The following is an 18,338-nucleotide window of genomic DNA, read 5'->3' as shown; positions in this document are numbered from 1 at the left end:
GTGGATGGACTGAGGGGCTCTCCGTGTCCTTAGTTAAGGACTCAGGGGAGTCCACGTGCCTCCTCTTGCACTTATGCTTGCGAGGCACTTCCTCGGGGGGGCTGTCCGAGGAGGCCTCGCCAGCAACATCCTGTTCCAATGGAACCATCTGGGACATTGAAGCAGGCTGTCCCTTTGGCTGGGTGATGGAAGCCTGGCCCAGCAGAGAGGGAGTGCAGGATGGAGCCGAGACAAGGGCCGGGGGTCCGGATGCTCTCAACAGAGCCCTCTCCACTGCATCGAAGGCCGAGGGGAAACCACTCTCTCTGGGCTCCGAGAGTCAGCTCCCACTCGGATCCGATGAAGGGATCGGAACCGGCACCGAGACCATCGGATCCGAAGGACCAGTGCGCTCCGACCTGGACGGAGCTGAAGGCACACTGAATCCCTCGGATCCGAAGCTTGGGCCACGGCTCCGAGAGGTCGGATCCGACAGGCTCGAGGGCAGGGTCGGATCCGAAGTACCAAGTACTGTCGGCACCGACCCACCCCTGGCTCCAACGCTGCTCGGCTCCGAACGCTCCGAACCCAGATAGCGGGTCGGAGAAGAAGCAATTGGATGGAAAAAAAGGTGTCGAGCTCCCCCCCCCCCCCGAAGGGGGGGGGGCAAGAGCACTCTCATCTGCAGCTGGGCCTGGATGAACCTTCGCATCATCCGGTCCAAGTCTGCATCAGACATGCCGAACGTCGATCTCAAAGAGGCCACCGAGGCAGGCCTGGAATGCTGCCTCAATGACCTCGATGGAGATCGGGCCTCCTCCTCCTCGGGCCCTGGGGAGAAACAAGGGGATCGGAGCCGAGGAGGAGGAGACCTAGAAGCAGTGGAGGGAGAAGCCCGCTTAGCTGGCGGGGCTGAAGCGGAGGCCTCGGCCCACCGCTTGTGGTGCTTCTCCCTCCGTTTCTCCCTCCTGGCCTCTCTGTCCTCCGGCACTTTAGTGGAAGTTTGAGTCCCGGCCGAAGGAAGGGGGGCAGGAGTGGCAGCAACCACAGCCTGTGGTAGTGCCACGGGAGCAGCGGAGGCCGGAGCCGAGTCCGGGGGTAAAAGTCCCGCCAAGACCAGCTTCGACCTCTGCTCTTTCAGTGTCCTGGGGTTGAACGCTGCACAAATGGTACAGCCTGAGGTGAGGTGTTCAACCCCAAGGCACCGAACGCACTGAGTGTGGCCATCAGCCAGGGAGAGCTTATGGCCACACTCGGTACATTTAGAAAAAATGGCTTTTGGGGCCTCAGCCATACTTAAAAGAAAAGGTAGTGCTACACAAACACACAGGCCCCAAAACACAACACACACACACACAGACTCACCAACGACCAGCGAAGGGAGGGAAAAAACTAATTAAAAGAAATATATTTTTACACTACAGGGTACCTAACATTTACACACTTTATATTTTGTAAAAAAAGAAGAAAGTTTGACAGAAAAAACACACTTAACTGACGATTTACTAGTCGAGCTCAAGGAATCCAGCTATCCACAAGCGCGGCAAACTAGATCTGAGGTCATGGAGGGTTGGCAGGGGATTATGGGTGAGGGGAGGAGCTAGGAGCTCGGATCCATTAGCTTGAAACAAGTTGCCAGCTCGGATCTGCTATCGGATCCAAGACCCACAGGTTGCTGACAAACGAAGTCCCTACTTCAGATGTACATTTATGTTAGGGGTTTACCACATTTGTAGATGTTAGAGTAGACTCATTGTTGTAGTACTGGCTCTTGGAATTTCTGCATGAACAGCCTGAATGCCATACTGAATACCAGAGCTTTCATCTTCCTCCTCCTAGAATGGCAGACTCCCTCCTTTTCTGACATAAGGATGTCAGCTGTGCAAGGACAGTTGGGCCAGCTCCTTCTTCAGGTCTTTCTTACCCCAGACTGCAGGCCAAATTTACCTAAGGTCCAGAGCATGACCCACCCACTATTAGCCCAATTCAGTGCCAAAAGACTGCACAATGGGGATCAGAAGGAACCTCCAAAGAGGTGGGAGAAAGGTGAACTGGGTACCCACCCCAACTCAAGGGTTGTGGTCCAGAAAGAGGGATGGATGGAAGGAGGAAGGAAACTGGTTCTGCAACAATGAATCTACATGAACATCTGAATTTATGTTAAGTTCATAACACAACTATACTATGATCTTCATAGTTCATGGGTTATAGTACTAACTCATACAATGACTTCCACAGCTAGCCAAGGATGAATAGCTGGCTTGAAATAGCTGCAGGGAACAAACCCTGCATGATAGCCAAGACAAAATCTGCCCTGGTCCAAGATCCTAATTTATAATGCTTGACAAAGGTGCAGACAAACGACCAGGTTGCTGCTTCTATAATAATGTGTTGAAAGACACCTCCCCCCCCAAAAAAAACTGTGGTGGTAGCTGAGGCCCAAGAACAGTCAGCTCTAACAGAGACAACGATTTGCATCGCATGGTGGAGGGAACAAACTAACACATTTGTAGTCCACTTGAATTTAGGTTGTCTGTCGATAGGTTTTCTTTCCTTAACTTTGCAAAAGCAACAAACTGGAGATCTGACTTTCTGCTTAGTTTAGTCCTAAGTAAAATCTGAATTGCCTGTGCACATCAATGAAATGCTGACCATTTCATGGTTATGTATTAGGCTAATGACCACTAGGGTCTTCTTATGCCTAGCCATGCATCCCAAATCTCAGACAAGTTTTGGTACTCTTGATAAGTGTAAGCAGGGACCTGGGGAATGAATCATTCATAAGATGCCTGTGTCCATTAGAAACATATGAGCCAAACCAGGGATGAATTTCCTGTTTCCCATCCAACTGTCCAAGTTATACTTGAATTGGCTTAGGGAAGATCTCCGTTTCACATGGATACAGATTGCGTTCCAGAGAAGGGATAATCTCTGGGATACATACTTGTCTCTCCAATAGGTCCTACTTACATCACAGGTAAGGTTTAACTCTTCAGAATGGATAATTTTAGTGATGTCTGTTTTGCAGATATACAGGAGGTCTATCAGGGTGGGTTCCAACATGCCTTGTATGTTAGTTACTGACCTTCCCTCAACAGCCAGCAGGAGACAGAATACAGGGATAGGGCTTTGAGGCAGTCTGCATGGGACATGTTACTTATGCCCTGTATTCTTTTAGTGAGGAACCTCTGCGAATGTTCCAATTGTTGGATGTACCTGGTTAGGTACATATCAAAGCAGGCAATGTACTCGATACGTCTGATGAACGTTAAATATAGCAAATAATGACTGTCTTAGACCTAGATGCAATACATTTGTTTATAAGTTGCACAACATAGAATGATTTCCTCACTACTGTAGACACGTGATGGTCAAAGGCAAGATTACTGTCTGTGTGTGTCCCCAAGTCGCTGACTATTGGGACGATTCTTATGGGTGTCTTGGCAATATGATAGTTACCAGGGTGGAGGACTTCCCAAAGGATACTATTATGCATTTCTTGGCATTTAGCTTTAGTCCATGGCTCTGACACAAGTTATTTGTCTTTGTCAGTCCTTCATAGAGAACATTAGTGTTGTTAAGGGATTCTATGACTGCTCCTAATCTGCAAACTTGGTAAGCCAGAGGCCACTGACTTCAGAAATGTAAATGCCAAAAAGGAGTGGTCCTAGGACTGATCCCTGAGGGACTCCACTTGGGAAGTTGAGGAGGAGAGAAGGGTAAAATCAGAACTGAATTTGTCTGCCAGTAGGTTCATTATATCTTCTGGCTCAGTACAGGTGGCTCCATTAACAATAAGCTCTGCACACACACAATATCAGTTTTGACGTTGCGGATATAGCTAATGAATGCTTTGTGGCTGTCCTTGACCTGGGATGTGAAATTTACCCTAAATTTGGCTTTGGCAGACTCTGTCTGTCCTCTGAGTTGTTTGTTTAATTTGATGAGAGTGCTTTTATCCTGCTGGACACTGCACCTCCTAAATTTTTCCATGATTTTCTTCCTTGTGTTATACAGCCTACTGATTGCTGTGATTCCACCAGGGCGGCTTGTTTTTTGAATGTGTTCTGTACTTATTCCTGGTGGGTACAGCTGCCTCTATGCAGCTATTAACAAGCTTCTACAGTTTCTGTGAACAATGCCGCATAGGCAACAGTACTCCCATGGGGGCTTCAAATTTGCCATGTTATCACTTACTAGTATGAAGTTAGGCTTAGAGTAGCTCCTGAACATTCCATGGTTAGCTGGGGTTCTAGGTTTTATTTTTATTACAAAGGAGACCATTTTGTGGTCTGACCTTTTCAGAAAGGACATTACACTATGGGGGATGTGCAGCACTCTCGCATATTAGTGAGGACCACATTTAATATGTTTGTGCTCTTTGTTGTCATATTGACAATCTGCTACAGGGAGTTTGTATTTACAAAATTCAGGAATCTCTGTGTCTGCATGTTTGGTGTCATATGATTCCCAGTTAACAGTGGGGTAATTAGTTGCCCATGAATATGGTATTGGCTTGGAGGGTCTATATTAGATCAGTGAACGCTTAAACAAGTGAACGCTGATTGACTGACCTTATTTTAGCGAAAGTTAAAAATATCGAAGCAACAGAAACTCAAATTTTTTCCTAGGGAAAGAATTTGGTTGTCCGTTTCTGTTGCTTCGGTATTTTCAGTGCTGTGGTGGAAAGTTACGGGTTGGATTCAGGTAAGTGTGCGATTGTGTGGATGTGAGTGTTAGGGTGGGTTATGTGAGTTAGGGTTAGGGCTCAGGTTGGGTATGTGTGCGATTGTGTAGACATGATGGTTAGGGTGGATTTAGGTGAGTTAGGGTTAGGGAGCAGGTGAGGTGAGTGTGCGATAGTGACAGACCCTAGGGTTAGGGTTTGGTTAAGGTAAGTGGATAGTTAGTGGTGTGTGCATAGTTTAGTGTAAGGTTAGGTGTCAGATTTTAGGTGTATGTCTGTGGATTTCTGTTTGTTTGGTGTGCTTGTGTTGTGTGTATGTGTTTTGGATCAGCGATTATTTTCCCTAGGAAAACAAATCGCTGATCAGACAGTTCGAGATTGTAAGCTTTCGCTTATATAAGGTCGATCAATCAGCATTCGCTTTTTTAGGCATTCGCTGATCTAATATAGACCCGGGTTGGATGGTTGAGTTTTTTCAGTAAGCTTAAAAATGTGTTATGGGTTTCCTGGGTCATAGAGGGGGACTTTTAACTTGCAAGGAAGTGGCATGAGATGGTGATTTGGACATGCAGAATCTCATGCGTATTATCCTGTGTGACCAGCCATGAGGTGTACTTATTTCTGATGTAAACTGAAAGACTTCTGCCTTAGTCCCTCTCTGTGTAGCAGCTAGTCTACATGTGTGGAAGGCATTTTAGTCCTGCACTGCCAAAGTGCTCCCTGTGGATTTAAACCATGTCTCAGTGACTGCAGAGACATCAGCATTCTCTATGGAAACTTTATGTAGTAACACCTTTAGATTTTCTTGGTTTTGATTTGCTATGTCAGAAGTACTTTCAGTATGGCAGTGAATAAAAAGGACAAAGTTTTGGCTAATATTCAAAATTCTACAGGGGAGAGGTGCAGACCATCCTTGGCAGAGCAGCATGGTCTGCTGACAGTCTCTTTCCATGGTGACAAATACTGTACCCCTTTTGAATGACACTAGAAAATAAGTCAATTATTAAAGTCAGTAATCTTCTGTTCATATTGCAGTATCATCCTTGGAAAAGGTAAAATGCTGCTCAATGTAGCACTCGTTTCCTCTTGTTCATGAAGGGGGGATAAATGGTAAATAAGATGCCCTAGTTTAAGGAAGTTCAGTCACCACCTCCTTCAGCGTAAAGGTAGAATTTGTGCATAAGGTGAACTGGTTCTTATAAAAATTAGGAAGGGCTGTCTACACAACAGCCTGCACTGAGCACCATCTAGCAAGGTCAATGTTACTAAAAGAGTAGTTTTCCAAGATGGCGTCTTGATGGGGGCTGAAGCAACTGGCTCAAAGTTTGGTAATGTTAGCTTTTAAGTACAAAGTTAAGGTCCCAAAGGGCAGCTAACTCTTTTCTTAGAGATCTTAGTTGGAGAACTCCCATGAGAAATGATTTAATAGGCAGCAAAGAGAAAACAGGAGGATGGAAGGATAGACAGGCAGATATGTTTGAGGCAAGTACCTTGATAGGTACATAGGACAGACTTGCTTTGCAAGTCTGACAGGTTAGGTGAAACCAACATAGAGCTGCTGTTTGCTGTCAGGTCCTCAATTTGCAAAGAATGATCAGTCTCTTGTCCTGGAATACCTATACTGTGGTAACAAGGGACTGCTCCCCGGCAAGGCTCAACAGGAAAGAGATCCAGTGATGCTCTGGCCAGAAAGGTGACATTAGCTCATTGCAATCATGTAGGGTTGCCACCTTTTCAAATGCCCAAAGTGGGACATTTCTGGTACAAACATCAGATTTTGCAGGCCAAAACATACCCACGGTCAGTACAAAGGATAGAACTTCACTTTTTTGCCTAAATAAAAGATTATTCTTGTAGCATTTTAGCTGTTTATTCGGTTTTGTATAACATTTAGGTGTTTCAGATACAGAATAACTGTGCTATGGAACTATTACATAAAATATAGGAAATAGTTTTGTCCTAAAATCTCAGAACATTTGCCATTTTTACAACTTTTTTGAAGGACACAACTGCCCAAAGAGGGACTATCCCTCACAAAGTGGAACAGGTGGTAACCCGACAGTCATGTGACATGTAGGTATTTCTGCAGTTAAAACCTACTGATGTCTCTAGGTGTCAATTATTTCTTGTTCATATCTGCATTAATAGTTGCAAAACCATGCTACATACAAAGCATTAAAACTTCATCTTAAAGCTAACACAATGGTGTTGATATTTGACCTCTGTCTAGTGAATGCAAAAATATATTAATTGTTGTTCACATTACATTTATTTATACTGCTATAAATTTCATATGTTTCTACATATCCTGACAACCAAGTAGCAGAGACAGAACTGCTTAGCCTCTTATGAAAGCTCTCAGCTGGTTGTACAATATGCTACTAACAGTATGGTGTAACTTCAGTGCTTGCTGGGATATTTTGAATTGTTTACAAAGAATTACAAACTTAATAGTTACTATATTCAATGTGACTTATAAACTCCAGTTTGACACCTTGGACCTAAAGATTACTACCACTATAGAAATAGTTTATGCCAAAGAGTTTTCCATTTACACTTTCTTAGTAAAACCTATGGTTCCAGAGATATATACATTTGTTTGAAATGTGAAGACATAATTTGATTATATCAAAAAGCTTAGTGTCAGAGCATTGGAAGTTACTGTGCAAACTTCCAAGGCTACATTCGAGGGAATGAGTTAAGGTCATCCTTGTCCTCTTTTCTCTGATCTTCTGCAGCACCCTCAGGGTGAGGGAAAAAGGGAGGGAAAATATACAGCAAAAGACATGCCTATCCGATAGAGAAGGTATCTGTCATCGAGGCCTCTTTTTTAATACTAGTTCAAAACTTCCTGTGTTGTCTATTTTCTGGAGAAGCAAAAAGGTCTACTGGCATACTCCATTTTTGTCTAGATGCAACACTATTTCCCTCTTTAGTATCCATTTGCTAGGGTCCAATACTGCCCTGCTTAATCTGTTTGTCAATCTATTGCCCTGTCCAAGAATGTGTTGGGCTACTAGGATCACCCCTGTGTCCTGAGTTACCTCCCACACCAGCATGGCCAGTCTGCATAAGAGTAAGGAGTGTGCCCTGCCTTGGTTGTTTGAGTTACAAATAACTATGGTATTGCCCATTCTGATCACCAATGGATCTGGCTGCCATACATGTCTGAATATGATGGTAAAGATCACTGCTAAAACTTCTTTTATGATTCTCTGCTTCATCCTCATCTGCCTGTTCCAAGCCTCATGGATCCCTAAAGTCTCCTTTTTCATAGGAATCTGATGTTAGCACCTGGGATCCAATCTGAATCTTGAAGGGACTCCCTTGTTCAGAAGGATGCTGTCTACCATGCATGTTCTTTCCTTGTGCAAGTGGAATACTGGTCTGAACAAAGTGGAAATGTTGGCACCACCTCTTCCTGAGGTACCACTGACGTTTCTGCATGTGATGTCTGGCCAAACGGCCTGTTTAAAATGCAGGATGTCATATGTTTCAAAAGCCTGAGGATCTCCCTAACTGAATGCTGTGGAGATTAGCATCCCTGTTGAAATTCTGAGAAAGGAACAGGATCTTGATTACAGCCAGGAAAGCCTTTTGCTTTTCAGAGTCCAAAGCAGCTCCTAGGAACATCACACATCTTGCTCAGGTTAGCTGACATTTTTGTAGGCTTAGGGATTGCCCTACCCTCTGAAAATAGTCCACTGTAATCTGCACGACACACCAAATCTCTGAAGGAGTCTAAATCATGAAATTGCCTAGATAGGGGTAGATGTAAATACCCTTTGTCCTACGAAAAATAATTACCGGAACCAGGCATTTTGTAAAAATCCTGGGTACAGCACACAAATCAAAGAGAAGTAAACTGAAAATGTGAAATCTTGCCTCAAATATTATGAACTGCCTTTTTCTCTGAGGATAAGCAGGTAGGCATCCTTCAAATATTAGGTCATCAATGCAGCTCTAGACAGAATCAGTGGTAGAAGTTTTTTTCAAAGTCTGCAATTTAAATTTTGGAATAAACAGCTACCTGCTATGTCTTGACAGGTCCAGAACAGGCATCCAACCCTTCTTTTGCTGGAACTAGGAAAAATCTTAAATAGAACCCTGTTCCTTTTGTTTTTTTTTTTTCTGATACCAACTCTATGCCAATCTGTGCCAGGAAGCAGGTTGTGTTTACTGCTTGGGAAGTGGTAGAATAGCTAGAAATCTTAGTGCTCTTAGAAAACATAGACTGTAATCTGACTTTAAACCTGAAGGATCCACCTGTCCTGAGTGAATGTTTCCCACTGGTTTGCAAAAAAAGATAACTTGCCTCGAATTTTCTCTGTACGACAAGAGGTAGAGGAAGTGGGAAGGGACTGGATGGAAGATATGTGGGAGGGGGAAGTAGTTGCTATGGAGACAGCTACTCCCTGTGATTGACCACAACATTATGACCCTCCAGTCTACCTTTGGTGTTGGTTTGCAATTTCATATCAAATCTGTCCTTTTTACATTTTTGTGGCTTTCCTTTACTCTGTTTAGGAGAAAAGGAATGATGCTTATGTGGGTAATTCCTAAAATATTTGGGGGGTGGGAGCTGAAAAAGGTCCTTGATAGACTGCATTGTTTTCTCTTTATCTTCCAGCTTTTTGAACACCTTTTCAGCAGGAGGTCCAAACAGAAGCTCCTTATCCAATGAGGCATCAACAGGTTCCATCCTGGCATGCTATGGAAGGGACCAGCCCCCTCAGCCAAGTCTGTTTCCTTACTACCGACACTGTGGAAGCTGCCTTGCATGATGCAGCTACTGCACCACAGCCACACTTCACAGAGTGCCTCACAACCTGGAAACTGAGGTTACAGAACACTTATTCCTGCAACTTCTTCCCATGTCTCTTAATCTGTAGCCTTCTCTCTCAGTTGCTCATGGAGAAAATCCTGACATTTCAGCTCATGAAACTGGCAGATGAGACCTTTAATGGCCAACAATAGCTAAGGTGCAAGTTTTCTTACCAAACTGGAAAAGTATCCTACGTTCCCTGTCATTTGGAAATAGATTCTTGACAGAAGCCCCACCTGATCCCCTACTGGAATTGAGACACCACTGCTGGATCCACCATTGGACCAATGTTTTTAATGGGATTTATAGATCTTATAGCGGTGATCTGGTTTCGTAGGGGCAGAGGGTTGGGAATCTGGCTGCAAAGATGTTTCATGGAAAACAACAACCTCAAGTGCTAGAGGAACAACCAAGGGTCTGAGTTCAGGGAAGTACAGAAGTTATCAGTACCTGAACTAGGCATGAGAGAACTCTTTAGACTCCCAAGAGAAAGCTCTCTTCATCCTGTGAAGGTTATCACCAAATGATAACTGCTCAAGTAGCAAAGATGAGGAGTGGATGTCTTCAGAATATGACTCTACGAAAGAAGATAGGAAAAGATGACTGACATATGCTAAATCTTCCCACTTAGAGTCAGCGGAATCAGAGTCCCTCTGTGGAGAAGACTTTCATTTTCTCTTAGCAGGAGGATCTCTGGAGCATAATCTTTTTTAGGGCCTGGTTGGATGGATTTTATAAATTCCATGTAATCTACACCTAGTCTGAAAAGGTCCCAAGATATGAGCTGGGAGTAATGGGGATGAGAACCAGACAGCTGTTGTTGCAAAACAACCAGTGGGGTTATTGTGGCTTGGATTTTGACTTTGCTGTGTGGTCTGACTTAAAAGCATCAGGGAGCTGGAAGGTTCACTTCGACTTCCTCTCTGACAAATAGCTGAGGGATGCTGCCCAACAGATGATTCAGTCAAAAAAGACACTGGGTATGGGGGCTGCAAGAACACCTCAATGGTACCAACCACCTCAAACCAAGGTGGCTGCCAGACACTGAAACTGTACTGTTGTCCTTCCTAATTCTTTTCTCCATAAAGTGCTTTTGCTTTTTCTTGGGGAAATCTGGAAAGGGACTGGTGGGTGGCATAGCAGGTCTAGTCCAACCACATACTTACTGCTCCAAATTACATTTCTTGGGACTTGCCCTTAAGTTTTACAGCCCTAATATTAAAATATGTACACTGGGAAGAGTTGGGCATGTTATGTTCCAGACTCAAGAAAAAAGACAGAAGTTGTGAAAATTTCTCAGTGGAATTTGCTTCCTACACTGCAAAAATTACTAAATTTATGATATGACAATTAGAACAATAATCGATATAGAAAAATTTCTCATTGGAATTTGCTTCCTACTCTGCAAAAGTTACTAAATGTATGATATGACAATTAGAACAATAATCTATATAGAAAGAATAAGAAATTTCCCCAACACGGGGTAGTTATCAGACCCTCTTGGTTCAAGCTGACCTGACAGACTGAACACACTGCAACAGGGAATGAGGCATTCGCTGAACTGTAGCAAGTAAGAACTGAAGATGGTTCCAGCCAACTACCCTTCATACCACCAAGATCCTAACATTAAATGGGGGAGGGGGCATTGGACCAGAACAGGGAAGGGTGAGAGGTCTGGTATTCAGGTCGGCCTTCAGACTCCTGCAAGCAGGAATCCAAAGAGTCAGTACTGCAACAGTGTACTATGAAGAACGTCAGAGGGTGCGAGACCTACGTTTGGACTGGCAGAATATAATCTGAGGCTCTCATGCACATCTTATTATATAACCTTCAACCTATGGGCTTAGGACATTTGTCAGACATATGGCTCTATAGAAAGATTTGATGTCGATACCCCAGCTGGGTATCCAGGTTACCTGGCCAGATAGTCTAACAGCTTGGAATATTGCAACAGTGATCTAAGCAATGACAACATCAGAAGTTGTGAACCTGTCATAAAAATCTTTAGGCTAGTACTGAGGTATTCTGAGTGTGACTAGGGGATGCCTAGCCATGTGAGTAATCTATGGGGGAAGGATCAGGACCAAAAAATGTCAGACAGGGACTTCAACGCATAAACATCACATCCTCTCCACCAATGGTCTTCAAGCAGTTTACCATTCCTTTGCAATCCCCAGCTACTGCCAGTGTGATCCTCAAGACAGCCAGTGTACATACCAATAGCCAGTAATGCATCATTACCCAGAGGAAGAAATCCTTGTTTTCAGGGGTGCACAAATAAAGGGTCAACTGATACTGCAAGACTCAAAAGAGGAGAAATAATGCTTGAGGCATTAATAGCTTGGGAGGATAAAACCAACTAAGGTCATGGAAAAACATCATGCAAGATGAGTTACATCTGGCAGAGGAGAATAAAGTTTATTAAGTAAAAATATATATAGTAGTAGTAATGATGATGATGATGATGATGATTGTGTCTGTTTGTGTCTTTCGGCTTTTCCCGGTTAGGGGTCGTCACAGCAGAACTCCGGTCTGCTAATGATTGGCAGTTGATTTTTACGTACCGGCTTGCCAGGCCTGACACACAACCTTCAACGAAGGTAGGCCCATTCACGCATGTCTCCACGCAGAAGACACTCTAGCTGAGAATCGAACCGGACAGCGTCTTACTGTGAGGAGACAACGCTACTAATAATAATAATAATAATAAAGTCATTGACAACAAAATAGATCCATACAGGAAATGCACTGACCTACATCTACTTCTAAAGAAGATGAGCCAAAAGAGGTTACAGGAAAATCTTCCTTGAGCATAGGCATTACTACATACATATTAAAGTTAAGACACGGAAATATTAACTGGGGACCATGCTGAACAGCAGCATCAGTCTCACTTTTTAATAAGTAAAAATACTTTATGGCAAAAGTAGAAAATCACAATATCACAGACAGAAATACAGAGAGATGTGCCACAATCTCTTAGGAATTCAAACAGGCATAGATTTTCTCCTTGACCTGTTCCAATAAATTTGGAGGGTAGACCAGGTGAGATATAATGATTAGAAGCCATGGAAAAAGAAAAAAAACACTACCTAAGACATCACTCGGTGTTAAATTTAAGCCAGTCTCCTGTTGTCAAAACAGCAAAAGTGAGGAGAAGATACAGTGACCAAAGATGGATGGATGGGTGTTCTCCAATACAGTGGTAAAACAAACTATTGCCAATGAAGAAAAGGTAACAACCACTTCAGAAAATGGCTACCTGTAGCATTTAAGGCAGCCTTCCTGTGAAATTCACCAAACACCAGCACAGCAAAGACTCAAATTTACCATATAACACACTCATTTAAGATTCAAATCTACCAGATAACACACTCATTTTAACAGACCATGATTTGTTTTCTTTCTTTCTTTCTTTTTGTTGTCCAGGAAAGTCTGACTGGGCAGAGCCCTTTTCAGCGGAGACCAAGGGAGAAAAGCTTCATCACAGTACATTTATAATAACAAGTAAATTTCACACAGGTACCAGAAAAAAACAACAAGTTATATTTAACTTTTTAACTTCTAATAGAGTGGGCTCATTGACGTGTACACTTCCTTCTATTGTACCTGAATTTTCACTAACAGAAATAAATTGGGAAAGTTATATATTTTCCTGAATTAGGAGAAACTTAAAATATTAAAAAGGGGAAGAACCACAGTCACAATAACACAGACTTTCATTTACATCTAGATATGGCTTTACAGCTGAGGCACATTTAGATATAATTTTCTCGAAAGAAATGCAGATGCTAAACTATGTACTTTTCTGAGATAGAAAAATGAACAAATTATGCCTGTCTCTGGAAGGATGCAGTTTTCCACTTCAGCATTTGTCATTTTTCTTATCAGGTGAGGATCTAATAATGAAAAATGCAAAAGCAAATGACTCAACATGACAAACTGTCAGTCAAGTAAATTGAGACTAAGTAAACACAAATCAGTAGTGGTACAAACGTTCAGCAGAATCATTTATAGCTGCAAGAAAAATGCAACCCAAGTAAGAATCAAAACAAAGGCTTGCTGTTTTAGATTTCTGAATTAGATGAAAAAAGTCAACCAAGGGAGCCAGAAAAAAAAGGAATATATCCACTTCATACCAAAAGGAAAAACAAAAGCTTAGGCTGCATGAAATTTCAACATTCTCAGGATGCCAACTCTGCTATGGGAGATGATTTGAATTCATTGGGAAAAGCAGAGTGTTTTGGTTTCTGCATGGTAGAAGCAAAGTACTGACTGACAGCATTATCAAAAAGTAACATGTGCCACCCAGTAGATGATGAGGACCCTAAAGCAAAATCCTAGACTTCTAGTCTCCACAAGCTTTTTTAAATAGTCACTTTAGAAAACAAGGATGGGCTCTCCAACTACAAAAGAAGCATAGCGTCCTACTGGAGCCTCAGTGAAGCACAGCAATGAAACAAAACTCCAAGGTGTGCCACTTCTCCACATGCTGAACAGCCTAAGGATATGAAATTATTGTTTTAACTATTTTAACGTGACTGAACAACCTGATTAGAACAACCTCCTGTGCAGTACAGGTAACCAAGAAGTGGTTAACGAGCAAGTCAAAATCTTAAGTTTGACTGTTAGGACTAAGAGAATGGGATGCCTGTTTGTCGGGATATCACGATCAGCTGTAATTCCTCCTTCTGCAAAAATGTATGTCTTAACAGTGGCTTGGATGTTCTTGCTGCTGAATTACAGTCCTTTCAAAAATGACACAGGCCATGGACATAGCATGTATTCTAGCCAAACCCTTTAAGACATAAAGAGTTTCAATTTTTTCCCTGAAAAAGTTGCGGCTTGAAAGACATTAAAGGCTTACTCTCTGAAATGTGTGGAAACACCATATATGCAGAAAGTGTGAACCTCTGTGCAAATCTCCACCCAAAGTTACCATCTTGATTAAATGTTGAGAAAGTCATAAACAACATGCTTTTGTCACAATTAAGTTATTAAAACAGCAGCATTTAAAAATCACATACTGTACCTTAATGTCACCCTCTGTAATATAGCCAGGTTGCACTACCCACCAAGGTTCAATAGTAATTTCCACCGGTTTTACTGGAAGAAGATCACGGACACTTTTCCTTCTGAAAAATTTCTGTTTGCACAATCCATTAAAGACAAAAAAAATCAGTAATGACTACCATGGCATATTTTAACAGTTTATCTAAAATGTGCAGTGTAAACAAAGCTGCTGCTTTGCTGATAAAGGAAGTACAGTTGTGACAAATACTCAAGAGAACACCAGGTCTGTGAGAAAAGCGTATCAGAAGAAGCAAAACAAACCAGTGCCTTTGGGACAGCCCTACAAACCATACAAGTGACAAAAATATACAAACATGCTGTTCACCCTCACAAGTATATGTCAGATGAACACTGCTACCTTAAGCTATGACGAAACCTTGACACATCCAAATAAAGTACAGAGCTATGAATACCAACTTTCCACGAATCCATCTGCCTCACTCTTAGCCCAGGGTCCTTCATTGCTGTCTTGCCAACAGTAACTGTTTCTTGCCTAAAACTACTTTACACAGACACAGCAAGAATGCACTCTTAAAATAAGTCAATTGTACTGTTAACTTACGATAGCTATTACTAATCAGTCCCTCTTCAAAAGATGTAAATGAACAGTCACAGTTTACCAGTACAATGTAATTACTTTTATATAAATGAATAAAATGAAACTTGTGAAACAGAAACATTATTTAGTTTAAGAAATGATGCAATGAAGTTTGAAAATTAAATTCTCAAACAAGCACATTCTTATACAAAGAAATTAACAGGTTTGAAAACACAGATGGCATAAGAAAAACACCATCACATTTTATATCACAGCTGCATCCTTACTAAAAAACAATTACATCAGGGTGTACATTTATCTTTCATCTAACAATTATCCTTACCTTTCATCTGGCTCCCTATTATTACTCTGAGTAGTATACATTGCCATCATTAACTAAAGGTCACATTAAAGCTGTCTTGGTTTGGACAAATCATGTTAGTTTACATATTAATAAGTCTGCCCTGCGTAATTTTCTCATGTTCAGCTGACAACTTTAACTATTTATTTATTGTCTGACACTCGATTACCCGGAAAGTCCAAATGGGTAGGAGCTCATTTTCAGCAGAAGCCCGGGGAGGAAAGCTCCAAAGCATTATCAAATCAAAATGGTGAACTTCTTTGAGAAAGTTACCAGGGCCATGGATGAAGGTCCAATGGTACACACCACTTACCTAGACCTGGCCAAAGCTTTCGACACTATCCCCCACTTGGGGATAATAGATAAATTTACTGAGTTTGGCATAAACCCCTACAGGAAGTAACCTCCCTACAGTTATGAATACTGCAACATGAGAGTAGCAGGACAATCCTGCTTTATACCCCAAGCATAAAAATTCTTTAGGAAGTGTATAGGCTGTGAAAATAACAGCCTCAGGAGGCATACCAAAGGAAACGGAAAGGAAAAGAACTACAGCCTTGCAATATTCTACTTCCTCATAATTCTCTGGATCAGTATGCCTTAGCTACTGAAGATAAAAACTTGGATGGTTCAGCAAGTACAGAGTTTAAGCCTTTAAAACCAGTGTATCAAATGGGGGAGTAAGACGGCTTTGTACATTCATTGAAGCTACCCATTTGACACATTTATGCATTAGTTTCTGATAATTAAACAAAGGTAAATATAATGAAGGGGTGTTGCATGTCTTGTGTATCCAAATGAGACACTGTGGCACTGTGATGGGTTCAAGTTGTTTACTGTACATAAACACATAAGGAGCTGTAACTGGAAGATATATTTAAGCTGACTGACTCATAACTTAAAACATACCTGCATGTACATCTCCATTCATGTCTGCATTCACTCTGGCTGAGTATGCAAAATAGCACTTGCCTTACACATGCTCAGTAACTTATATGCATATGCTATCTAGGTACAGTGGCTGACTAGGTACAGTATACACAATGATCTACATCTCACTTCTTTGTGAGACTTAGGATGATGCCACCTTATTTATTTTTATTTGTTAAGCAGACAGATGGGCTGTTCTGGAGACCCTTTCAGCCACAGCATAGTCCACAAGACAATATGACAATTTCTAAATTATATTCCTAAGACAAAACATACATTATGACAACACTTTATGACATTGTTGTTTACATTCTTTTTATCAAATGTTCTTCTTTCAGCTTTTCCCGGTTAGGGGGCGCCACAGCGTATCACCTGTCTGCTCAGGATTGGCAGTGGAGTTTTACAGTGTCGAGTTGCCAGCCCGGTGCCCAACCTTCCACAGAAGGCACACACATGCATGCACTCACACCTAAGGCCAATTTGGAGTGTCAAATCCACCTACAGCATGTATTTGGGATGTGGGAGGAAACCCATGCGACCACAGGGAGGACATGAAGACTCCACACAGAAATAATGTCTGTTTAATAGAGGGGCAGCTTAGTGAAAGACATGGACAAAGTAATCAAAACAAAGACTGAAGTGAGTATTAATATCAGAATCATGGGCATTGAAGGCCTTTTGTAAATCTGCTAGGATCACAGGGACAAGCATCAATCATCTATAACAACTGCATTTGTACTTCTACCAGTGCCTTAAGCTCTGACATGGAGTTCCTTCTACTGCAGGAAACCCAGAGTTCAGTTACCATGTTCAGTTTCAGAAATCATTCGAAGCAATTACTTCTGCCTATTTTGACAGCATTTGTGAGAAAAAGCCTCATTATGTTCCTTATAGTAATTCTTGTGTTTGCACCATTAGCACAAAGGTCTTTTCCTTACGGTGAATGCCTTCTTCAGCCATTTTTTGTTTCTTCCCATCAGAAGACAAAATGATCACAGACATGACTTCAGAAGTTATAGCCACCTGATTACAGTGGCTGGTTTAATTGTTTATTTTCAGATTTTACTACCTATTTTAATATTATCTACCCTTGGAAAGATTACAAACTGCATATGACAGTCATTATGTGGTAGCTGTCTCCTGCAAACTCACTTATTAATATGCAGGGGAAGACCTACAGTTTAACTAGACTGGTGCTAGTTGATTGTAAAACAATGGCATTGGCATCATTCCAAAAAAGTCAGAGTTTTTTTTTTCAGAAGTTTCAAGCAGAACTGTTAACAAAACAATCACCAAGAGCGATAAGATAGGCAATGTGGAAAAAAAAAGTACAGTTGTGTACACTTACCATAAATATAGATGTTCGAGTGTATTCACTGTTGCAGTCATCACATTTGAGTTATCTGCTTACAGTAGCCCTCAGTCGGCCTGATTAAGTCTCGGGTCCTGCGTCGGTTACTGTCTCATCTTCCGTGACATCAGGTAGTCAGGGGTATAAAGCATGCAGCCGACGCCATTACATCAGTTTTTCTTGCCCCAGATGTCAGATGCCCCCCTTAATGGGAAGCAATTAAATATAAATATACAAAGTTATACCTCCAACAAAAAAGCAAATACACCAAAATTCTTTTAAGTATAGTAGAGGAGAATAGAGGTATAGCCAAAAGAAGTCAGGGGGCTGGAGGGAGGGTAACCAGGACTGCAACAGTGAATATACTCGAACATCTACATTTATGGTAAGTGCAAAAACTGTACTATGTTCTTCGTGTTTCATTGTTGCAGTTATCACATTTGGGTAGTTTCCCAAAGCTAAGGATGGGAGGAGGAATTTAGACAGTATTAGGACCAGCTATAAGGCCCTGCAAGACTGCAGTGGCAAAGCTAGCTCTGGATTTAGAGAAAATTGGCAAATGGTAATGCTTGGTGAAAGTATGTACAGAACTCC

The 18,338-nt window shown here is 41.9% G+C and overlaps 1 protein-coding gene across 1 annotated transcript in view; it reads right to left on the bottom strand.

Moving 5' to 3' along the window:
• Nucleotides 1–18,338, bottom strand: part of FAM91A1 (family with sequence similarity 91 member A1) — a 1,899,235-nt gene that overhangs the window by 1,632,625 nt on the left and 248,272 nt on the right. Inside the window, exon 6 of the mRNA XM_044066590.1 lies at nt 14,524–14,637. Coding sequence (XP_043922525.1) covers nt 14,524–14,637 — 114 coding nt within the window. The remainder of the gene's footprint in view (nt 1–14,523; nt 14,638–18,338) is intronic.

Source organism: Protopterus annectens, chromosome 3.part1, assembly GCF_019279795.1.
Source record: "Protopterus annectens isolate FY-2018-M chromosome 3.part1, PAN1.0, whole genome shotgun sequence".
Lineage (NCBI taxonomy): Eukaryota > Metazoa > Chordata > Ceratodontiformes > Protopteridae > Protopterus > Protopterus annectens.
Note: the sequence above shows the minus strand (reverse complement) of the source record. Positions and strands in the feature narration are given on the sequence as shown.